The sequence below is a fragment of the Lontra canadensis genome, unplaced genomic scaffold (genome assembly GCF_010015895.1).
Source record: "Lontra canadensis isolate GAN:19392208 unplaced genomic scaffold, GSC_riverotter_1.0 scaffold4, whole genome shotgun sequence".
NCBI classification, from domain to species: domain Eukaryota; kingdom Metazoa; phylum Chordata; class Mammalia; order Carnivora; family Mustelidae; genus Lontra; species Lontra canadensis.
The window spans coordinates 4,494,911-4,519,788 of NW_022630998.1; the positions used below are offsets into that span (position 1 = coordinate 4,494,911).

A 24,878-nucleotide genomic window follows, 5' to 3' on the forward strand; every position below is an offset into this window, starting at 1 on the left:
CATTAGCAAAGAGGCTGTCGTCCACGTCACTTCTTCACAGACTCTATGACAGAGGCAACGTAAAGTGTGTGAGAGATGAATTTTGAAGACCCAAGTAGGAGGAGTTAAATATAAAAGTCAGTAAATACTCCCCTTGAACTGTATCCTGTAACATTTTTATGGTGCTTGTGACCTATAACCTTTAAACATTTTCCTCTCTCCCCAGTATCTGTGGGATGTGGATATGGTGAATATTAGCTTCCACAGCACATATAAGCAACAGGAGGGGTGGGGGTAGATAGAAGTTGGGCCCTGAGGTACTTGAGTTATAGTCACACACAAAAAGCAGTGAGCTTCCCATCATTCATGTGGTTGTGTTTCATCAAATTTTCAGCAATGTGGGTTCCTGCCCGAGAGGTGGGAAAATTGCACATTGCCCAATCCTACAAGAGAAGGATGTTTCTGTCCTAGGGTGGAAATAAAGTACGTTGACAGAAAGGAGGAGAAAAAAAAAATGAAAGAAATAACGGGACCAGGTACATCCTGGGGCTCAACTTGTCCTTGTTTAAAAGAAGTAGTTGCTGGAAGGCAAGAAAGAAAAAAAATTAATGCGGATGCCACGTTAATTATTTCCTGCCATGAAGACCAGCCTGTCCATGATCCTGCTCTTTCAAAAAAAATTTTTTGTGTGCAGTTTATTAAAAAAAAAATCCTCATTTTAGTTGAGATGTGGGATAGATCCATCTCATTCTATTGTGGTAGCTATAGCCAAGGTAGTATACACTTGTCCTCCCCAGAACAAAGTGCATTATTTAACCAAAGTGATTGGGCAATGTAACTGCTGGGGAGGATCGCATGGTATCATTTATGCCTGTCTCCCAAGCAGCGCGCTTTGCTGACTAGTCCCCGAATTGCCTCTTGCTGCCTGAATAGCTACTATTAAAGAAATGAGGCATTTTGTTTTCCAGACAGCCCTCTGATTGTTCCCTACACTCACACAGGAGTGCCTGGCTGCGGAGCTTTCTATTTTTCTCCTAGGTCATCCCACAGCAGTTCAAAAGGTGATCTGTCACGGGGAGGAGGGCAAGTCAATGCATTTTAAGAAACCCGCCCTTGTGTCTCCCCGTGGCCAGAATGTGACCTGCACGGAATATCTGAACTTGAGCACGAACCCCCTTGGCTCTGCACCTGAGCCATTCGACCAGATCTGAATGAGAGGATTCTTTTTTGAGAACAACCTCAAGCTGTTTCTTAGTCCACAACTCAACTCCACCCAATTATCTAGGTATGAACGCTCCTCCGTGTGCTTCTGGGAGGGGGTGGGGTTGGCATTAGAGGAGATGAGGTGAGATGAAGGCTTCAACACATCTAGCTGCAGGAGTGATCCTGCAGGAAGTCTTTCAAACGGCATATTTTTGGGGAAAAAATGGAGGTATAATTGATAGACAACCTTATTTATGTCAGCTTCAGGTGTAAAACATAATATTTGTATGTATTGCAAAATGATCAGCACCATGTCTAATTTAACACTCGTGATCACACGTGACTATGGAGTGTTTTTTTCTTGTTATGAGAACTTTTAGGCTCTCCTTTCTTAGCAGCTTTCAAATATGCACTACAGTTTTGTTAAGGACAGTCACCACGCTGTGTGTCACATCCCCGGGACTTAATTTATTTTATAACCAGACGTTTGTACCTTTTGACTCCCTCCACCCATTTCACCCATCTCCTCCCCCACTCTCTCCCCTCACTCTGGCACCCACCAGTCTGTTCTCTGCATCTGTGAGCTTGGTTTTGGTTCTTTTTTTTTTTTTTCCTCCCAAAAGGCCTGCTTTTTTTTTTTTTTTTTAAACCTATAATGCTAATTCTCCTCATGATTCTTTCCTTATTTTCTTCTTTCCTTTCTCCTTCTGGATTTCTTGGCTTCCTTCAGAACTAATGGCTGCCTTCATGTATATAGCATGTCCATTTTAGTTTTCCTTTCCCTTTGTCCTTTGGACTGAATTCTTTTCCCCTTTCCCTCTTCCCTTGTCTACAGAACCACAAAAGCAATGCAAATCAGTATCCTCCTCCTCCACCAGGCATCTGGGATGGTGACAATTCCAGAATTTCTTTACGGGGAGGACTTGGGATGCTCTGTGGCGGGGGACAGGGGAGGGGGAGGCACAAGGGGCCTCGCCTTGTCTGTTTTCTTAGCCAACTTCTATTAGATGCTTACAGGAGAGCTGATGGGTATTCTGGGGGCTGAAGCCTGCCTAAGTTATTGTTACCAGTCTAACCCAAACTCAAGGAGTCTTTGCTTTATTTATTTATTTTTTTAAAATATTTTATTTATTTATTTGTCAGATACCACAAGTAGGCAGAGAGAGGAGGAAACAGGCTCCCCGCGGAGCAGAGAGCCCAACGTGGGGCTCGATCCCAAGACCCTGGGATCATGACCCAAGCCGAAGGCAGAGGCTTTAAACCCGCTGAGCCACCCAGGTGCCCCAAGGAGTCTTTGCTTTATAGACTTAAGGGGATAAAATGCAGTACGTAGAATTAGCATTGCCAAGTCTTTGGTGCCCGTGTTGCTCGCCCCTCTCTAGCTCTAGTCCTTTGTCCTCTTCCCTACCCCCCATCCACTAAACACACTAAACCACAGACACAGAAGAGAAGCTTGGGTTGCTGTGGCCTGCACCCTATTCAAACTTGGAGATTTGGAATTCCAGAAACCGCAAGAGTTTTGTGCATATGGTATATTCTGGAATTTGAACTCACTGTAGGCGAGGTCTGCTTTATATTAGCATCTTTCCTAGCATAGCTTTATCCTTCTGAGTACTCTATTAAGGTATTTCTGGGGAAATCACTTAACGTATGGAGCATGGCTGATCTTTTTTTTAAAGTTTTTTTTTTTTCTTTTCTTAAAAAGTACATGAATAACTGTGTTTTTGTCCCAAAAATGCAGTGGGAGAAAGAAATACATGTTTTTTCAGAAGGTTTCAAAGAACAGATCATGTAAAGCCCTGGTCTGAATGGATATGAAGATACTCTTACCATCTGGAATTTATTAGGAAAAAAAGAACACATATTCAGCGAAGCTATAACAGTCCACATTTCAAGTTATCAATTCCTTAAGGCTCCCTGGTTCCCGTGTTGAAGTGAACGTGTACTACACCCCATATAAGCTCCAGATCGGCTTGCCAGGACTTCTCCGAGGCTTAATGCACAGTGGGCATGTGAAATGACTAGAGGAAAGTCACCTTAACCCTTTTGCTTTACAAGGACACTCTCCAGCTCTGTGAGTCCGCAGGAAATGATTTGAGATGTTCCCACTTTTTCTTTGTGAACATGAATCTGTTGCTCAAAAGAATGTAAAATCTGGAATGAGGCGGGTTAACTTTGTAATTTTGAAAAAGAATCCCGAGACAGGAGGCAATTTCTGAATAATTTTAGTTTCTTTTGAGATATGAATTGAAAGAGCGAACCGATGCTGTACGTTAGGCGTGTCTGCCCCAGGAGAAGTTGCTTTAAATCTAGAAAGGGAGGTTAGATCTCTTCCATTGCGATTGGAGGGGAGAGTTCTCTGTACCTTTTTCACCCTGTTATTATGGGAGAGGGGGAGCTCTTCCTTGATGTATCAATCGCTTTAAATACCCAGTTCCAGGGTGCCTGGGTGGCTCAGTCATGAAGCATCTGCCTTCTGCTCAGGTCATGATCCGGGGGTCCTGGGATCAAGCCCCGCATTGAGGTCCTTGCTTAATGTGGAACCTGCTTCTCCCTCTGCCACTCCCCCTGCTTGTGTTCCCTCTCTCACTGTCAAATAAATAAAATCTTAAAAAAAAAAAAATGACTGCACTCTCTTAAAAAAATTAAATATATACCCAGTTCTGACGCAGTCGTTTTGTGGCTAGCTCTGGCACCCGTGGGTGTGTCAGTGCCCTAGTTCTCAGGCCAAAGTGCAGCAGGGAACCAAAGCCCACAGATCCCCCGCTCCCGTAGATACACTTGCTATCGCTGTTTGGTTTTTGTGTTTTTTTGTTTTTTAAACCCAGCAAACCCCAGAAAGCTTACTTCGAGGGGCCTGTGCGTCCCTGGAAATAACCTCCGTGTTCCTTTGGCACATGAAGAGAAGTGTCCTCCATAATCGCTCTGTGTATTGACTCACCTTGTTTGGCCCCCAGCTCATCTGCTGGCGTAAAATGAGAGAAGCATCAGACTGGAATGAATTTCCAGAGGCTGTAGACTGACCTCGCCAGGCTAGGCACCCACACTAGCCCGGAGAGAGGAGGCTCGCCCCATGTCTTGAAAGGGTTTCCCAGAGCGGAATTCCACAGCCACTGGGGCACCTGCCAAGAAGCTTCCATTCAGGGGAGACCATGGGAGCAAACCGGGGTCCTTGTGCCAAAACGTAAACTCATCATGTATATGCTGGGGACTCTCCGTGGAAGAACTCCTCCTAGGCCTGTCAGCTCATGCCCATTTGCCTTCATCCTTCTTGCCTCAGAGCTAAATAAGCCCATTTCACATTTGTGATAGTTTTCTGGGAGCCCAGAACTAAGCTCAGAATTTTTTTATACAATGATGCCCAGGATCGAGATGGATGGGAAGATGATCTCGCAGGGTCTTTTGATGTGTCATCCTGTTGATCTGTCTTGGGACGGTGTTTGCATCAGAAGGACGATAACCCCAGCACAGTTTTATAATTAGCATTCCAGGATTGGGGCTGCACAGAGCAAGGCATTCCAGGCTCTAAGGAAATTGCGTCTGCATATCAGGCAAAATCTTGCTCACCTTCTCCCCTACCTCCCCGTGTTGAGTCCTATGCCCGGTGATTGACAGCGTCAATTTCTTTAGCCGTGAAGCTAAGCTTTAATAGTTGGGGTAAATTCTGGATTTTGTATTGTTGAAACTGCAGTATTGCTAGTCGCTGCTAGATTTAGGCTTTCCTTGGACATTTTTGTCTAGGTTGGAAATGTTTCATTCTTAAACAGCCTAGGAATCTTGAATACTTTTTCTGCTCAGTGCCTTTCTGCTCCCAGGAAACAAAATAAGGGGACTTTGGGGGAATTTTTGTCGGCATTCTAGTACCTGTCTACAAGGAGGTAGGAGGGCAAAGGGTATTGGGGAGGGGGTAGACTGTGCAAGAAAGTCAGAGGTCAGGAATCCTCCTGTTTGGGTATGGCGTGTTTGACCTAATGATCAGGCAGACTTCTTGGGTTTGGGAAAACAGGCACTTTGTCCCCTGTAAGCAGAGGAGGAATTCAGTTTGCAAGTGAACCTATGTGATGGGACGAAAGCAGTGCCCTATCCAAAACACGTGATGAAGGAACAGCTTACTTCTGGGGGGCTCTGTGGTAAAATAAAACCTCCCTACCTCCTAGGCAACCAGATAATTGGTCTCTGTCCACATCATTCAGCTAAGTCCAGAAGCATGCTTGGGTATGTTGCGAGCCGTGCCTTCTTCCCTGGAGGCTCCTTCCTTTCGAAAAAGTCAGAGACAACTCACAGTGTCTGTGCCCAGAGGAACAGTTCTTTCATCAGCCCTCTGGTATGGCCTCCTCTTTATCCTTTCTGCTGCTTGGCTCCCACGTGGTTAGAGAAGCCCCAGGACAGCAGAAGGGCAGAGATGAGCACTGCTTCAGGAGAGCTCACATTGCCCTTAGTTCCCCTGCCTGTGGCCAGCAGGGTCTGCCACCACCCCTGCTGTACTTTATTCGTTTCAGTGTGAGTCCGGGAACAGAGGGGCGGGGAAAGGGGAGTAAACCCACAAGAGAGAAAATCTTCGAGGTGTCGCTGATGAAATGTGTTCCTTGTAGGTTAGAGCAGGGGGGAGGGGGAAAGGGAAACTTTGTTGATTAATGCTGAACTGTGATGTACCTGTTGGAATTCTCATTGTGTTGTGGTTTCTAGAGGCAAAGCAGGAGGGCAGGGTGCCTTTGAAGGACAAGGGCTCCTTACAGGAAAGGAACAGGAATGCTGTCAAGCTCGACTCAAACCACAGTGTTTGATTCTAGTCTGTGGCTCACTTGCTTGTGTCCTAGCGTTCAGCTGCAGTTCTGACATCTTTGTGATTTGGCAAGGGATTGTGCAACACTCACCGGGCCCCTGCCAGGCGAGCTCTGGCAGATGGGGTGGGGGCACACCTGCTCCTGGAGGTGAAGGGCTCACTTGTATGCACGGGGGTCGTTCTGGGTTCGTCTGGCCCTGCCCTTCACCTGCGCTGTAGTTCCTTCCTTCCAGCGCTGGGCGAGCACAGGGGAGCTCACCGAAACTCCCTTCTGGTGCCAGTGGCTTTTCCAGTTTGTGCAGCAGAGCTAGAAACCATCTGGTGCTGGGCACCATCCAACTCTGCAATCTTGACTCCTCCGGTTCTTTCCCTTGGCCTGTGCCGGATCGTGGGATCTGAGAACATGCGACGCCAATACGCGTAGCCGGTGACGTGCCATAATGGTAAACGGGATAGGTCAGCCTGGGAGTTTGGGGTTTCAAGTACTAGGAAAACTGTGCCCCCGATTGTTATCTGCATAATGAGGTAATAATAGCTCCTATCTTGTCAGTGAGAATTCAGTGCAACCCATATAAGGCAATTGGCATGGTCTCTGGCTCATAGGAAGTGTGCTGGCCAGATTTCATCGGGAGTGCTAGGCTTGGTCCTAGGTAGTACTTATCAAAAGGAACATTGACATGCTGGAGGGAGCACTGAGGGATAGAGGATCGGTCTAGAGATTTGAAGACGGGCAGGGGTTGTTTACGATATGGTGAATTACCCAGAGAGGCAGAAGTATAGAAGAGAGTACTACAGTAAACATACTCTTTCACATTAGCCATTTTAAGTATATTTACACATGGAAAAATGTCTCAGATACTTGTGAGTGGTACAATCTCTAGGTGGTGGGGTTAAAGATCATGTAAATTCTTTGATCCTAATTTTTAAGTTTTCCTCAATTTATCCATGTGATAAATACCGTCTGAACCATCACGGGGCAGGCTCAGTTCATCTTGTGCCTTGGCTATATCCCCGGGGGTCTTGATTCATCTGCCTTCTGGGAACTCATAGTCTCATGGGGGAAATGGGTCAGCAAAAAACCTATACGTTACATTGTCCGGTAGTAACAAGTGTTACGAGAAATAAAGAGGAGTAGAAGGTGGGTGTGGGTTAGGGGAGAGGGAAAACTTGTTCCAGGGGGCTGTTGGGGATGGTGGGAAGCAATCTGAATGACCTGAGAGAATGAAATCGTGATTGCCAGGTTATATAAAATAAAGAAATGTTATATACATTTCTTTATTTTATTGACAGCATAGTATATTATTATGCATATCGTGCAATTCATTCAACTAATTTTTTTTTCCTACCATCATGAACAGATCTTTGTGCGCATCCCTGTCCACAGTGCCTTGTGTCATCTTAACATTCAGATCTATTTTCATGAAAATCAATTTTGGGGTCACTGTATATGTCCCACTGGGTTCCTGATCATCTCTTACCTTGTGATATGAGGAGTCAGGGTGGCCGGGGTGGGCAGGGAATACAAACGAGGGTAGGCGCGAGGCTAGTCCAGTTGCTAGGCTGTTGAGGACTCGCGTGTTTACGTGCTCTCCTGCAGGGGCAGCCACAGCGTGGGAGCCGTGGATTCCGTGGCACAAGATCAGAGCCTGAGGATACATTCCTGTGATTAATGTGCTCTAGGCCTCAGTGTGATGAGTCATTCTGACTGCTTAATCAGGGTTTGGGAAAACAGGAAGACACAATAGTTACCATCATTGTTTGCAAAGGCTCAATTTTATCTTAACGCTTTTTAGCCAGCACAACACATGACATGATGATGATGATAATTAAGGTGATGAGGGTCACTGTGGCTCACGTTCTGCCAGGCGGCACTGTGGTCAAGTGATTTACCTGTAGTGTGTTCATTTAATCTTTACAGCTCTGTACGGTTGGATATGGTTCCCATTTTACAGGGTGAATAAACTGAGGTTTGGAACATTTTAACAGTTTACCCAAGGTTGAACCTGGTGTACTCAGGTCTGGGGTTTGGTTTGGTTTGGTTTTGTGTTAAGCCTATGCCTTTCATCATGAAACAGTTTTTTGGCCATTTTTTTCTCTCTCCCATTTTCTTCCTCTTCAGGGAACAAGGTAATCCTGGTTGGGGCTAGTATGGGCTGGGTTAGGTGATTTGGAAAGGAGAGGAGATTCAGACCTTTTCTCTTTCGCTGAATGCACTGTTCTCTGAACAATCAGCAGGACCCCTGATGGGAGAGAACGTTGGAGCCAATTTGAAATGTGTATCTCTGGCTCTTTCCTGTTGCTTAGGATTAGATGTACTAGGGAGTATAAAATGGTCCGTCAGTCAGTAGCCCATGGTGAGGAGAGAGAAGTCCGTGCCTTCTGCTTGTGCCTTCACTGGAATGAGCACTTGTTTATGACATCAAACACTTGAAAGGGATTATCTTTAAATGTAATGCATATTAAAGTAATTTTAATAGTTGAGGAGGCATTTAAAAATGACCATCATGGGGCGCCTGGGTGGCTCAGCGGGTTAAGCCTCTGCCTTCGGCTCAGATCATGATCGCAGGGGCCGGCTCTCTGCTCAGCGGGGAGCCTGCTTCCCCCCACCAACCCCCCACCCCTGCCTGCCTCTCTGCCTACTTGTGATCTCTTTCTGTCAAATAAATAAATAAAATCTTTAAAAAAATTAAATAAGAATGACCATCTTGAATATTTCGGTGGTCAGCATCTTAGCTGTCTCCTGTGCTCTAATGAATAAAGTCTGAAAGCTTACATGCCTTACATCTGGGGTACTTACAGATTTCACATGTGTGTATGTGTGTGTTAATACATGCATATGTGTATAAGTAAGTATCTGTGTATGTATCCACACAAACACTCAAATCTAAATCTTCCGTTGTTTCCCCAAGAAGAAGCACTGTCTTTGATCCAGTGAAAAGCAGGATCCTTCCAAAGCAATCCAACTATTGCTGTAAACGTACCTTGTCCTCTGCTGATCTGCAGGGTTTACTGACTGTTTCACCATTAAAGTACTTGGTTTCCCTAGAACAGGGAATTCAATACCTGCTAAATTGGATTAATATAAAAATTTATGAACAATGCAGGCCTTATCAGGGAACTCTTTTCTTCCTGTTCATATAATTCTCTGTGGGAGTCTCTGCCTCAGGGATCACATCAATATTTAGCACACGCTGAAATATTCATGTCCTCTGATTAGCGGGATTTAATTGTTACACCTTCATCTCCTTCACGGTGTGTCATTAAGATGCAACACACCTTGAAATTTAAGTGGGTGCTACCATTTTATTGCAGTGTCTTTATTTTGTCAGTGTTTTCTTTCCAAACATCCTTGTATATGCATGTAATTTTGGTTTCCCTTGAAAACAACACTACAAAAAGTAAGGATTGGTTCGCAAAAAATACTAAGCGACTTACTCTTACCAGCAACCATTGCACTATATTTATATAATAAATTAAAAAATAAAAGCTTTAAGATTTTTTTTAAATTTATCATTTGTTTCCCACCAAAGATCTCTCATATTACTGAACCAAACTAGTAGTATGGAAGCACAGAAACAGAAAAATCATTTCTCAAGTAGAACATGTCCAGTTGCTCTAGTGGTAGTGATATTTACAGAGTGATATGGTACGATGAGCAAGTGAGGCTGGTAGAGCATGACCACGTGTGCCATCTCACATGAACTTGATAGGGCTTGCCTGCACCCTCCATGTTGTTGTGATTCCTTGTAGACCCAGCGTGGTTCTTCTCCAGTGTCTCCTCCTGGGGCTGTACCTGATTTTGTCACCAGTTTTCATCCAAATCCACTGGGGGATGGGGAAATTCTGCTTTTGTTTCTTGGCCAGGAATCGCTATGTCCTGAAAGTCGTGAGAAGACACAGGAAGGAACAGTCGACCGCACACGCCATGATAGGGGGGAAGAGGAGAGAGCTCAATTTTTTTTTTTTTTTTTTTTAAGATCAGGTAAACTAAACTTTCTTCCCATGCTCAGTTCTTTAGCTTTTCCCCTACACCGCAGTGTTTTCCTCTTTACCTTTTAGGGTGTGGAAATCGCTGGAGATTAATTTTTCTCTGATAACTTCCTGGGTCTGATATCAGCTGAGTTGTCTTCTGTTTCTCAGTGTGGGAAGTTTTAAAGAATTAATGCCCTTTTCCCATGCTAATGTTGCAATTCTGCCCTACCTTTTAAAAAAGAACCCTCTGTCAGAGACCTCATCTTCTCAACAGTTTCATGGGGATCTGGGAGGATCTCGGAAGGGCTTTGATAGTCTGTTGCAAAGCATGAGGCATGACGGGCTCTGGAATTAGACTGGGGCTTTCATTCTGGCTCTGCCACTTCCTAGTTTGACAAGGTGCCGAACTTCTAAGCCTCAATTTTGACCTCTGTAAACTGGGGTTAACAACAGTGCATACGTGATAGGGCTATGTGAAGAATGATGGAGAAAGTTCATGTTACATGCTTAACATAGCAACTAGCACACAGTAAGTACCCACATGTTAGCTAATATTATTTCCAGTAAAAATTATCATACGACTTATTTTTACAGGAGCTTACGTTCCTGGAGGGGGTGGGATTGAGGATCCTCTTCAAAGCTGGGATGGCCAGTCTTAGAAACCTCACTTTTTTTTTTTTTTAAGATTTTATTTATTTATTTGACAGAGATCACAAGTAGGCAGAGAGGCAGGCAGAGAGAGAGAGGGATGAAGCTGGCTCCCTGCTGAGCAGAGAACCCAATGCGGGGCTCCATCCCAGGACCCTGGGACCATGACCTGAGGTGAAAGCAGAGGCTTTAACCCACTGAGCCACCCAGGTGCCCCAGACAGCTCCACTTTTTGAGCTCCATCTCCCTGACCACTTATTTGAGGCAGAGAAAGAATGACTTTAAGTGTGGCTGCCTCCATGGTCTGCACCCAGGCCCTGCTTTGTGACTCCGTCCCATTGCCTGTGTCAAGCACCCTTGGATGGGGTCGGTTTTTCTTATAAGAGTGCCGTTCTCACGCCACCATGTTGAGGCGGACTTAAATGCCTTTTTCAACAACTGAATTTCAGCGGAGGTTTAAAAAGTAACCTGGGCCGGGGCACCTGGATGGCTCAGGGGGTTAAAGCCTCTGCCTTCGGCTCAGGTCATGATCTCAGAGTCCTGGGATCGAGCCACATGTTGGGCTCTCTGCTCAGCAGGGAGCCTGCTTCCTCCTCTCTCTCTGCCTGCCTCTCTGCCTACTTGTAATCTCTGTCTGTCAAATAAATAAATAAAATCTTGAAAAAAAAAAAAAGTAACCTGGGCCACTGATTTCTCAGTGAAATTATCAGGTAAAATGAAAGACAAAAGGCTGATGCTTTCTGAGTTGATGTAGGGCAGCAAAAATTGATTTGCATGTAGTGAGCAATCTTGCAGATGATATTTAATGAGTTTTACGTTTCAAGGCCATGAGCAACCTTTCTCGAAGTTACTAAACAGCAGGTGCCCCTAGCTGGAGTTCTGGCAAGAAATAGGAATGTTCCAGCCCTGGAAACCACTGAACAGGCCTAACTGTGTCCATTTGGAAGGGAACACTACCCTTTTGCCAGGGATTTTGTTCTTTGTGTATCTGAATTAGAGCATCCGGGATGTGGGGAGTCTTGGAGTGGAAGCTGAATGAGGCTGCTTTGTCGTGTGCAGATGTCTCCTGCTATTTCCAAGGCCAGGACTCGGATATGCACACTTTTTCACTACCCAGGAGCTCCTGGATTGCCATATGGGAGAGTGGGAAGCCTCAGGACGGGGAATGAGGAAATCTGGATTTGATGAGCCTTGTTTCTCTGGGTCTGTTTCATTTCTTTACAGTGAGGGAATTGGACTAGATACTCTCAATTTCCCTCACCAGCGGGAAGATGATGTGTGATTCCGAGTGCTCTGTCAGTTTCTAGGAGAAAGATCTTTGCTGATCAATTCTGTGTATCGTGAAGCTTCCTCATAGGGTGGGTTTTAGCAGCTCCTTTCTGGGACTAGTGGGCAAATAAAGTACGCAAAGCTCCAAATGCAGACCTCAGGGTGGGGCCTGTGCAGGCGAATGTGCCGGGAATACACGCTTATCGGTTTTAACCAGAAGAATCTTAGCGACCATCTGGTACAAATCCTTCTCAGAAGGATGAAAGAGCACAGGAAGTTAAAGAGATTTCCCCCAGACTCAGAGCTGAGCTGACTACCAGCCCCAAGCGTTATCACTGATGCCAGAGGGCTCCCCCTGCTCCATCCATGGAGATCCTGACCCTGCTTCTCCCCCTGTCCCTGCCCCCCTGCCAAGGCATGCATTTGATCTCTAACCTCACATCCACCTGCCCAGGTCTGTGCCCATGCACACACATACGCATCCCACAAGCGAGGGAGAATAATGGTGAAGTCTGCATTAGCATCTTGCTATGATTTATCAGTTTTCTGCCTCCTGGCTGATTTCCTGCCCTGCTCTATGCCTAGGTTTCTTCATTTGTAGGAAGGAGGTAGTAATACCGTCTCAGAGCATTGCGGTGAGGATTAAATAAGATACTGCATGAAATTGACCTAGCCCAAGCCCCAGTTCAGCAGATGGTAGCTATTAATATTGTGCCTTCTATTGTTACTATCAAGTTGTCTGGAATTCTCAGAATATTCCCAGACGTTGGCATTGGGGCTTTGGCACCGCCTTTCTTCTGCAGGACTCTGCAGCTGATTCAGTCTGGTAATATAGAGAAAACGGTGCAGAACCTGTCAAGAATGTGTGTGTTCAGGAAAGTCGTGCTTGTTTCTTGCTCTTCCATGAAGAAAACAGCTCACTTCCTGAAAGAAGTTGGCACTACCTATTGTCATCACTCAAACCTAAGCGGAAACTGGGTGTACCTTGAGTTTGGACGGCATGCGGCTCCGTTAGGACAGAATGGTAATTCCTGTCGTCACACTGTGGGAAGGAAGTAGAAGGAAGTTTCTTACTGCCAGAGCAAGTTAGAAAGAGAGTAAGCATGGTTTGCCCTGGACGAGCTTATCTGCCGCTAACGTGGGGAAGGCCAGCTCTGCCATCACACCATTTGTGCCCGCCTGGTGCCGGTTTCTGGCTGGAGATTCTGGGAATGAATTCATTCCCTTGTCTTAAGTGTGACTGTGGAAGACTTTGGCCCCTTTGAAGACAGTAATATTCAAGAAGTTCCAGAGAGATGAGTTGGAATGGTGTGCTTAGAATTTGGCAGCCTAGGTTCAGGCCCTAGATGCCCTTCACAACCACAGTCTTGGGGTAAAGTACTTGCCCGTCCGCTGACGGGGAATCCTAGCTTCCTGTAGGCCACAGGGCTGGCGTGCGATGGTGGAGATGCAATGGGCTGATGCAGGGGAGAGTGCGATGCAGACTGGACGGTGTGGGCACGTGTTCATTGTCGTTGCCACTGGTAGCAAGATGGAGAAGCACTTTATAGCCGGAAATACACCGTGATATCTGGGGCACTCATCTGAGTCTGGGCTGCTGGCTTAAAAGGCATCTCAGGAAGTGTGAAGCCCTTTGTCTCATGGCTCAGGTGTACTGGGAGAAACATCTATCCATGTAGCCCAGGAGAGGCTGTCACAAAGGCACTGCTGGCTTCTCACCCAGGCCCCTGGCAGCTGGACCCCTTATTTGTCCGAGGCTGAGCGAGCCTGTTCTGACAGACAGTTGAACAGTGAAATATTAGTGAGTAGTGTTTCATCAAAAAATAACAACTATTTTGACAGCCACCTTGCAGTCAAAATTCCAGGTGGTTTAGTTTATTTGGACACACACTGTAAAATGAATGTGAGGCCGGTCTCCAAGCAGCCTGGGGACTTCGTGCCTCCGATCTCCAGAGTGATGAGGTAAGTATGGATTTATGGCCTTCATGCACGAGACCCACATTTGTTTAGGAAGTGTCACCGTCCCATCCCAACCTTGCTTAGGCCTTGGGTGAAAATTGCACAGAGATGTAAGAGCCTTGGTGGTCAGCCCTTTAAGATAAACCTTAGGACGTCAGCAGAATCAGATGGACCAGCTCTGGTCTCCCACTTACGTGCTGATACCCACCAGGAAGGAAGCTGTTCTGAGACAGGACTGGCTTGCTCACTCGGTTGAATGTCCCACTCACTACCTTTGATGGGGCTTCTTCTAAGAAGGCTGTTGACTTGAAACTCGTTGACTTAAGCCTTGACTGGGAAAGAGGACGTGGGCTTTTGTTGAATGCTTCCCTGGTTCCAGACACCCGGCGAGTTACAGTATCGGCGTGGTCTCATTTATCTCTGTGGCAGCCTATGACAAAGTGATTAAATTAGCCATCTAAAGACAAGTCTCCCGCAAGTGGCTTAAATGAGATTTGAAGCCAGGCATATATGATTCTTTACAAAGTAGGGTTAGATCAACTTCATTTGCCAGAGTACCTCAACGTAAGAGTGGCCTATACAGTGGAGGTCTGTTGCTGGCTATTCTGTTCCAGGAGTCTGACACCAACAGTCCAAAGCTGGCATGGTGACTCTATAAACTTGCCTGGGCTCGGGCAAGTTTTGGCCCTTTAATTTGTTTTATTTTTTTTTATAAGATTTTATTTATTTGACAGAGATCACAAGTAGGCAGAGAGGCAGGCAGAGAAGAGAGGAGGAAGCAGGCTCCCTGCTGAGCAGAGAGCCGGATGCGGGGCTCGATCCCAGGACCCTGGGGTCATGACCTGAGCCGAAGGCAGAGGCTTTAACCCACTGAGCCACCCAGGCGCCCCTAGTTTTGGCCCTTTAGAGTGTGGAGCTCACCTTTATGAAGGAGAGTGGCTGCTCGAGCTCCAGCCATCACATAATGTACCAAGCAGCAAATATGGAGTAAGAGAAAAGGGGAATGACTTCTTCTGGATGTTTTCCTAGAACTCCCATATAGTATTTCTACTTACATCTCATTGGCCAGAACTTGGTCATATAGCGACGCCAGGCTCCAGCTGCGGAGCGAGATCTAGGAACTGGGACGATTCAGCCGAGCAGCAGTGATATGACCAGCTAAAAACTGGGCTCTTGTTGCAGAGCACAAAGAGAAAAACGAGTTGGAGGGGTGCCTGGGTGGCTCAGTGCGTTAAATGTCTGCTTTTGACTCAGGTCATGATCCCAGGATCAAAACCTACGGGAGGCTCCCTGCTCAGTAGGGAGCCTGCTTCTCCCTCTGCCAGCTGCTCCCCTGCATGTGCGCTTGCTCGCGCGCTCTCTCTCTCTCTCTCTCTCTCTCTCTCTGTCAAATAAACAAATAAATAAAATCTTTAAAAAAAAATAAATGAGTTGGAGAGGACGCTGGCACAGACTCTAAGCATCATATATATTTTTTCTCTTTGGTTAGTGAAACATCTTCTTTTTATGGTTCTTTATGGGTCATATGTCTGAAGTTCTGTCTCAAGCCAGAGACCATTTCCAAAGCCAGGAAACAAGTAAAGAGATCTCAAAAACGGGTATACATACAATTTTCCTGTTACAGATATTTAATCGTTTCGGTTGCTTTGGTAAATTTGTCTTTCCAGATTTAAGTCCACTGTTACTCTTGTTAAAAATTTACCCCAAAGACCTCTGTCCTTCTTGCCTTGACAGGGCACGGGGTGTGTCCTAATACTTGGAGTGTTGCGCTCACATTCCCCAGCCTTTGAATTCCCAGGGCTACCACAAGTTTGCCAGAATGAGGGGGAGCGAAGCCCACAAAGAAGGGAGGTCAAGCTAGCTTTTGATTACTGGATTACTAATGGGGGAACGTCTCGTGAGAACTTAGCACACCTCTCGTGATCAGTCATGAGGTAGGAAGGGGGTGCCGTCAGCCCCCTCCTAAGCAACACGTCTTGTGACTCGCCTGCTTTGCCCACTCTACTTCTCACCTTCTGATGTTAGTTTCTGCTGAATGACTGTCAGCAACATACGGGAACATGTGTATATTCTACCCTCCCCCTTTTCTTTGAGTTTTATCTTCTATCAGAAGAGCTAGTAGATAGAGAAAAAGGTACAGCAAGGAAGGGAAAAGACCCTTTATAGTTTTATGCCACAGCCCTATATGTGTAGAAAATAGAGTCACAACTCTTTGTTTCTTAATACAAAACCTCTTTAAACACACACACACACACACACACACACACACTTAAAAATAAACAGAAAAGTTAAAAAAAAAAACTTACTCAAAATGTCCCCCCAGAGATCTGAAACCATCCAGAGGCCACCACTAAAATGTTAGAATGCCCTCTCTCTGGCTTACTTTTCTGTTACATTTTTATTTTTTCTGCAATCAGAGGGAAATATTTTAAGTAAAATTTTCTCCCTGCATAGAACATGAGAATTGCTGTCAGATACACCATCATATAGTGGGGGAAAGGGCAGTGATGGACTTGGTGCTAAGGCTGAGCAACCCACGGGACCTTGAGTGAGCAGGTCAGTCTCTGGGTTTCAGGTCCTCACCTGCAAAGGTGGAATGGGTGCTGTCAAGTGCCCAGGGCCCTTTCCCCACTCAAACAACTATGACTATGACTCACAAGAGAGTCTATGAAACTTAGGCGGACTCTGTGGTTTCTTAATTTGGAGGTCGTGGAAAGCTTCCAGAATGTGTCATCGCCATAAACCCCCAAATCGTGACTCTTCTCTAGGACAAGGGTCCGTCACCTGCCTAGATTCTTCAGGGATTTGGGACTTAGGGAAGGTGAAGGACGACTGGTCTGTTCTCACTTTACGGACCGGCATCTTCCATCCAGGAGAGTGAAGACTTGCCCCTAATACACATCTTTTGGATCTTCCTGGCAATCTGGAAGGCCCAAAGGTGTTCTCTGTTCCAGGCTGGGTCCTCTCCCCAGTAGGGATGATCCTTCCTGGACCCTCTCTGCCATGTCCTATGATGGAAATAACAACTCTGTGTGTCTCCCCATCGGTCCAGTTTATGATGTAAGTGTGAAGTTGAGAGCTTCCTCCATCAGCTTTGCCTTCCTAATTCTCCCCCCAAGTCCTTCCCCCACTGGAAGTAGGAGGGAGATGTAGGAGAGAGGAAGCATGTCTGGGCTTAGCGTTGGGATCTTAGTTTCTACTTAGTTTCTATTTCTTTAGGAACATTTCAGCTCTATATGAATTTCATCCTTCTGGCCAGAGGAGAGGTGGTAAAGCCTCTCTCAAGTCTTGACATAATGTCTAACAGACCACAATGTCTGACCCTGAAGGAGAATCTTCAGATGGCCAGTTCAGAGGCAAGAAGGGGATACCCAGCTGTCTAAGGAAGGAGTGAATTTGTGTCCCTCTCCACCCTATTGGAAGCAGAATGGCCTCAAAAGACTACAATGGGAGGGGTGCCTGGGTGGCTCAGTGGGTTAAAGCTTCTGCCTCCGGCTCAGGTCATGATCCCAGTGTCCTGGGATCAAGCCCTGCATCGGGGCTCTCCGCTCAGCTGGGAGCCTGCTTCCCCTTCTCTCTGTCTCTGCCTGTCTGTCTATCTGCTTGTGATCTCTGTCAAATAAATAAACAAAATCTTTTAAAAAATAAATTTAAAAAAAAATTAAAAAAAAAAAGACTACAATGGGACCACTGTGGTATTTGTGCTGAGACTTCCTCGCACAAAACCTTGTATCTGAAACCCAGAGTGACCTTTTCTGAGCAGCCCTAGCCCTACATGAGAAGGCAAATACCGCCAGATTGACTGACATTTCCTTTTTTAAATTTCAGGCATTCCTGATTTCAGATGAGCTATTGATCTGTTGGTTTGCAGCCCTGATGCAATGAAGCAAAGTCACGGTCACTGCCATGATAGTCTAACATAAACAACTGCTTTGAAAACCCAGACCCTGCCCTGGGTCTCCTTCTCCCTTCCTCCCACTCACACCCCAACAAGCCTCCCAGCCGACATGCAGTTGCAGAAAAGCATTTTCTAAACCTGCAATTAAAATCTTCAAAGTTGAACTGTGGACCGTCCTACCACGTCCATCTTTAAAGATCACATTTATTTGTCTACTCTTTACTTTAATCCCTCTTGGCAGAAACTACTAAAAACCTGTCAGGAAGGGAGGGTTTGTTCTGATCCTAGTCAGTCACCCAAATGGAGTGTGGAATTTGGCTAGGGAATGGTCCACCCTTCCCCCGTTGGAGCTGCCGGTGAAGACCGAAGAGAAGCAGTGACTCAGAAGACAAAGAAGGTTGAAGGGTGCTACTCTGGGACGTGAGTGTTGAGCTCCGTCCATCGCCCTGAAAAGCCACAAAGGTTCTTGGGCTAGTTTTGGTGCTGGCAAAGCTCAGTCTTTGGGCTCGGAAGTTGGGCACGTTGAGATCCTAGGGGTGCTGGGTACCCCTTGTTAATGTGTTGAAGAACTTCCCTTGTAGCTCCAGTTAACCTGAGGGAGTTGGCTGGGGAAGGGGATCTGGGGGGATTCTTGGTGTGTCTTCTCTGAGCATCATTTATCAGAGTTCTTGTTCTGTCCTGCAAGAGGGCCCAGAAGCAACATCTGGGCAATGTAGTGTGTCTGGAGGACAATGAGGAAAGATGAGCTGGCAAGGAAATAAAGGACCGACTTTATGGGGGGGACCAGCTGACCAAAAATGAGCTCGCCCAGCTTTTCTTGAACTCGGCCCCGTGATCTGTCTGTACACGCAGCAGGATGGGTCACAGAGTTGCCGTGTCCAACTTTCATATGTTCCAAAGTGAGTTCAAAGCTGATCTGGTTCTCCTTCTTTCTCGTGGCTCGGGTTGAGAATCAGACAACCCCCCACCAGCAATGGAATCGCACCCTTGCTGAGTAACAGAGGGAAAGCCCTCAGAGTGAGGAGCTTTGTTCTCTATTCTGATGGGACCCCCGAAATTAGGTCCCGCTGCCCACATGTGAGTTTTCTCCCTGTTACATTTACGGTGACCACCATATACCCCGGCTTGCCTGCCCGACACCTGATTTAATAGCACCCATTGGAGTTGCGACATTTTTTTTTTTATATGATCACACTAATTACAGGGAAGGAACGAGTTTCTGCCAAAGGATCTAACCTTGTGTTCCTTTCCTTCTGTCACCACAGCTCCACTTGGCAGCCCTGGCATCACTCAAGGGAGATATAGTGGAACTTAATAAACGTCTACAGCAAACGGAGCGGGAACGAGACCTTCTGGAAAAGAAATTAGCCAAGGCACAGGTAAGGGATCTGGAGAGGTTTTTTATTTTTTTTTTTAAACTTTTATATTTTTTATTTAAACTTTTATATTTTTTATTTAAAGATATAACCTAGATTGAGGAATTCCAGCAGATTGAGTTATGGGGTAATGAGCAAACGTTCTCATAAGCCCTGTCCAGGTCAGGAAGTAGAACTTGCCAGCCATCCCAGAAGCCCCTCCTTATGTCCCGTCCTAGTCGCACCCTCCCTCCCACCAAGGTAACCACCACCGTGACTTTTATAGTCCTATTTCCTGTCTCTTTACCCTATATCCCTAAAGTTTATATATTCCTAGAGAGTGAAGTTTAGTCTTGCTCATTAGAAACTCTGGGTTTCCTTTGAATCTCTTAATGTATAGGTTTGGCTTCCACCCTTGGTTTGCTTTTTAGTTAATCTGTTAGAAACTTGCCATTTGACCTGTGGAGTTCCCTACAGTCTGCATGTTGCTCATTAGACACTCACCATACAGCTCACTGCACCCCTCCGTCCCCTCTAGCTCCTGTGAAACGGCAGGTGGACCCAGAGGCTCAGTCAAATTTATGTCTGGTCCCTTTGGCCAGACAGTAGGGGGTGTTTGTTGTTTCAATGGGAGGCAATATAGGGTCTGCTTGTCTCGTTTTCTATGATGTTAGCAACTGTTAATACTCAATGCCTTCATTCATCGATTCATTGAATTATTAGGACTTATAAATATGGTGATATTTCAGTTCTGCCATTTCTCATTAATTGGAATGCTTTTATAGAGACATCTCCCATCTGTGATTCGGTAAAACAATGGTTCATTGAGGAAAAGCAAAATTTCTCATCTTTCTATTAACATTTTTCTAGAAAACAAACTCTGATCCTCTGAAGTTGCCCAATAATTAAAAATATATATAATTAAGAAATTATAGATTTAAACATATTTGGGTTTTCATTCCACCATAACTGTTTTCGTTACAGAAACTCAAATTGTCTTATCTTTGGCCAGTATGAGCCTCTTCAGGTTGGCTCCTGAGTCTTTTGACGTGAGTCCGGACTCAAATAGTACGTTTTTTTTCCCCCAAATGTGGTAGTAACCATTCTCTGAGTAACTCTTACTTCTCTGAGCAGAGAGTAGTACCTTCAGACCAAAATCTGAGTGCTAAGAGTGCTTATGGCTTCTAGGTCAGTCATTGTTTCCAGGCCCCTTTTCTAGATGTACCCAGGAAATTCTTTATTTTCTTATTTGTCTACATATGCATGTACGTATAACTTTTCAGATAAAATACGTTAGGAGTTCATACAAATAGCCGCAATTTAAATTCAGACCACAGCGTACTTCATACCTAGCTTCTCCTGTATTTTATCTGAATCTCCTTTCTTTCACGTGAAGAATCCTGGTTCTTAATGCTACAGAGGACGGTAGAATGAAAATACTCCCATGATTACTTGCTTCATTCCATATTACGTACAGTATCAGGATAATATTACTACTGCCATCACAGATATGGTTCCTGAGAAGAATGTAATTTTTTGTTGTTGTTGCATTACGCGCTCTGCACTCCCCCAGTTTTTTTGCTAAGTTGTCTTCCTTCCACCTGCCTGGCCATCTGGCCATTGCAACTCACACTCTCCCCATCTCGTCCTCATTTAGGCTTCTCTACGTACCTATATGTTTAGTGTTTACCGTGGTCCTTATGTCAGCATTCCTTGTTTATTCGTTTATTGCCTGAAGCGGATTTTCTAGACGATTCCTCAGGGAGGACTCGGGATCGTCTTCACTAAGTTCTTGCTCATTATTAACAGTATGTCTGTTCTCTTTGCCCTTCATACTTGAAAGACATTGTGGCTGGATAGAAAACCCTTGGCCCATCTTTTCTTTTCTTGAATACATCCCCTTCTTCTCTTTTGGTGTAGAGTGCTGCTCCCAAGTCTGATAATACAGCCTCACAGACATGTATTCTAGATGTCCATAGCATGTCTTGTCTTGTCTTGTCTTTTCCTTTTTCTTTTCTTTCTTCCTTTCTTTCTGTCTGTCTGTCTAGTAATTTTACTAGAGTAACTTTTCTTCAAAAGATTTTATTTTTAAGTAATCTCTACACCCAGCGTGGGGCTGAAACTCACAACCCCGAGATCAGGAGCACACACTCCACCGACTGATCCAGCCAGGTGCTCCTACTAGAGTAACTCTTGATCGGAGTCATTCTGGTTGGATATGCTCAGGTTTGCTGTGTATTCTTTTGATTATCTCTTTTAATCTTTTAATTTCAGGGAAGTGTAAAAAACTACAGTGTTTAATGTCTGTTCTCTTGTTTTGATTTTCTTCTTCGAGGATGCTTACTATTTGTATGTTAGATCTTTTCTGCCTGTTTTCAGTATTTCACTATCTACCTCCTGTCTCTCCCTTTTTACTTGGTTTTTCCTGTTGTTCGTCTTCTGTTTCTCTTGGAGCATTATATGTTGTGTTTATTTCTCCCTGTGTGCCTTCTAGTTTAGTTTGTATTCCTGAAATGCATTTTTATTTCTAATTTTTTGCTGTGTTCTTTTACTATATGAGTTTTCTAATTCTGCGTTATGGTCTTTCATGTTTTATGTCATTTTGTTTCCTTAAGGTCTTTCAGCTTATTTTGAAATAGTAGGCTCTGTCTGGGCTTTTTGGGGGTGGGATGTTCCATTTTGTGGCATGCTTTCATAGTATATAGGGAGATATTTTCTTTTTTCCTTCCTTCTTATAACTTTGTATGGAATTTGACCTCAGGACTTCTCCATTTTTCAATTTTTTATGAAAAAATAGTTTCCTTGAACTTTTAGGAGGCCCGGTTTAAGAAGGTTTTATAAGTTCTTAAGGCTTAGTCTTCTGTTGTTTTTATTTTGTCAAAAATATGACCGCCTGCTTTCTGAAACTTTCTGGCTCTATTCCCCTCACCTACTTCTATCTGGATCTATTCTTTCCTTTGTCTCTGTCACTCTGTCTTGTTCAATCCTGATCCCACCGTCAGCAGTTTTTCTTCCTGGAAGCGAGTCCTGAGGCCAATCTTGAGAGTTCTCAGGGACGAGCTGCTTTAGGTCTTCCAGATCTTGTTGGGACCCCTTACCCCCATTTACTCTCTGCTCAGGCAGGATACCTCCTAGTTTTAGCCACTCCTTTCCAGTTGGCGCCCTTCACTTTCCTGTGGGTACTGACTGTTTATGTTGGGGTTTTCCAGTTCTCGAGTCCACCAGCCTTACTGCTTCTCGCTGCTTCTGCCCACTCAGACACCCTTTCGGGCTTGTGGATGGTGTGGGTTTGTCCTTGCTTGTATTTTGTTGTTCGAGAGAATACCTTGTCTCAAGCATTTGGTTCTGTTGAGTAAGGTGTTCTGTTTTGTTTTTAAAGATTTTTATTTATTTGATAGACAGAGATCAGAAGTAGGCAGAGAGGCAGGCAGAAGGCGGTGGGGGGAGGGGGGAAGCAGGCTCCACACCGAGCAGAGACCCTGATGCGGGCCTCGATCCCAGGACCCTGGGATCACGACCCGAGGCGAAGGCAGAGGCTTTAACCCACTGAGCCACCCAGGCGCCCCTAAGGGGTTCTGTTTTTATGTGAGAATTCAGAGAGCTCTAAAAACCAGGCTGTCACAGCCCTTGGTCTAGATGACCTGTGGAAAGTTTTGAAAACTCAGGTCTTATAATTGTAGATTGTTTGAGTAGAGAGGAAAGACCCTTTATACTTGAGATCATCTACTTCCACATTTGTCAGGCATATCCCAGAGAGGTTAACTTGCTTACCCAAGGTCAAATGAATAGCTTGGCACCAGAGCCAAGACAAGATCCCCAGTGTTCTTTTCTCATGTAGGCTATTATACAGACAAAATCTTTCAGTTTTTACTTTACTTAAATACCTACAATATTTTCCTTTTTTATAAAAGTAATAAAAATGTGATAGGAAAAGCTGGAAAGGCAGCAATATGATGTTTCAGTAGTGAGCTCTGTTGAATTACAACATTTTTTAATGCCTTTTTTTTGTTTTGTTTCACAGGGTTTTTTTTGTTTTTTAAAGTGATTATTTTTGTATTAATGATAAATATAAAAGAGTTTTAGGTGAGTTTTCTGATTTGCAACCATCAAAGGCAACCATTGTTAGTAGTTCTTAACAGTGAGAATTTTTTAAAAGATTTTATTTCTTTGGGGCGCCTGGATGGCTCAGTGGTTAAAGCCTCTGCCTTCGGCTCCGGTCATGATCCCAGGGTTCTGGGATCGAGCCCCGCATTGTGCTCTCTGCTCAGTGGGGAGCCTGCTTCCTCCTCTCTCTCTCTGCCTGCCTCTCTGCCTACTTGTGATTTCTGTCTGTCAAATAAATGAATAAAATATTTAAAAAAATTTTTTTATTTCTTTATTTGAGAGAGAGAGAGAGCACCAGTAGGAAGGAGAGGGAGAAGGGAGAAGCAGGCTCCCTCCCAAGCAGGGACCCTGACACAGGGCTTGATCTCAGGACCCTGGGATCATGACCTGCAAAGGCAGATGCTTAACAGACTGAGCCACCCAGGTGCCCCTGTGAGAATATTTTTAAGAGGAAGGAAATTGTGAAAGCTCTTAACTAAAAGCTGGCAGGTACTATAGTCTTGGATTTTTTTTTTTTTTTAAGTCTTGGATTTTTAAAAGATGATCAGGAGGGTATTTATTAAAATTTTAAGCCTACAAGGACAGAGCAACTTGTGCAGAGGATGGTAGAAGATAATGGAAAACTTTTTCTGTGCTGTGTCAAGGATTGAGTCAGTTCCCTTTTAACTTATTGTCAAGACATTCTTATGTAATAATGTTTGGTGGCTCTTTACATCATAGTGGCATTCCTGGACTCCATTTCGATTGCATTCTTATACTAAATATACTTAAAGATTACTCTCTGTTCCTTTCAATGGAGACGTCTTTCCAGTGCAGATACTGGGACCCAGGAGAGAGAACATGGGGGTCAGGGGGAAGGTCAGACTCACCAGTCTCATACCTTTTACAAAGATGAGAGTTATGCAAGAAAAAATAAGGACAATGAAATGGCAGTGCCATGCTTCCTGTGTGAGTGATTCATGTTTGAAACTTGACCAGATTGTGGAAGAGCAAGTTCATGCATAAATTTATTCTCTGTGGCTTTAGAGAGTTTTACCAGCTCTCTAAATATTACAGAGCTAGGATTAACCTAAAATGTGAATGGTGGCTGTCTTCGTCAGAAATAGTCAAAAAGAGCTTCAACATCTGTTGAGTAATTATTGATGGTGACACTGGGACTAGCTGAATAAAAAAAAAAAAAAAGGTTCATTATACATAGTCATAAGGTCAACCTGCCAGTAGAGTTTTAAGAATAGCAATGGAAAGGGAAAAGCTGAATAAAGGAGCCTAGATCAGCATGATGAGGAAGGTAGAGTGCTTCTGTGTTCATTTTCTATTGCTGTGTAATAAGTTACCACAAAATTACTGGCTTAACACACATTTATCAGCTCACAACTTCTGTGCATCAGGAACTCAGGTATGGCGGCAACAGGGACCTCTATGTGTTTGCCATCGAGGTGTTGCCAGAACTGAGTGCTCATCTAAAGCTCAACTAGGGAAGAGTCCACTTGCCCGTGTCCTTGACAGAATTTATTTCTTTGTGAGTGTAGGATCCATGACAGTTTGCCTTTTCAGGCCCTCAATGCAGAGAAAGATTCTAGAATAAGTCTGCTGATCAGACAGAGTCTTACCTAATGTCCTGGGAGTGACATCCCATCACCTTTGTCACATGGCACTAGTTAAAAGCCGGTCACAGGTCCCACCCAGGCTCAGTGAGAGGGTATCACAC

General features: G+C 44.8%; 1 protein-coding gene across 5 annotated transcripts in view; it reads left to right on the forward strand.

Annotated features, from left to right (window-relative positions):
* Nucleotides 1–24,878, forward strand: part of MCC (MCC regulator of WNT signaling pathway) — a 408,333-nt gene that overhangs the window by 280,742 nt on the left and 102,713 nt on the right. For all 5 annotated transcript variants that reach the window (XM_032844747.1, XM_032844771.1, XM_032844753.1 and 2 more), the window contains one exon: nucleotides 18,977–19,090. In XM_032844747.1, the coding sequence (XP_032700638.1) occupies nucleotides 18,977–19,090 (114 nt within the window). The remainder of the gene's footprint in view (nucleotides 1–18,976; nucleotides 19,091–24,878) is intronic.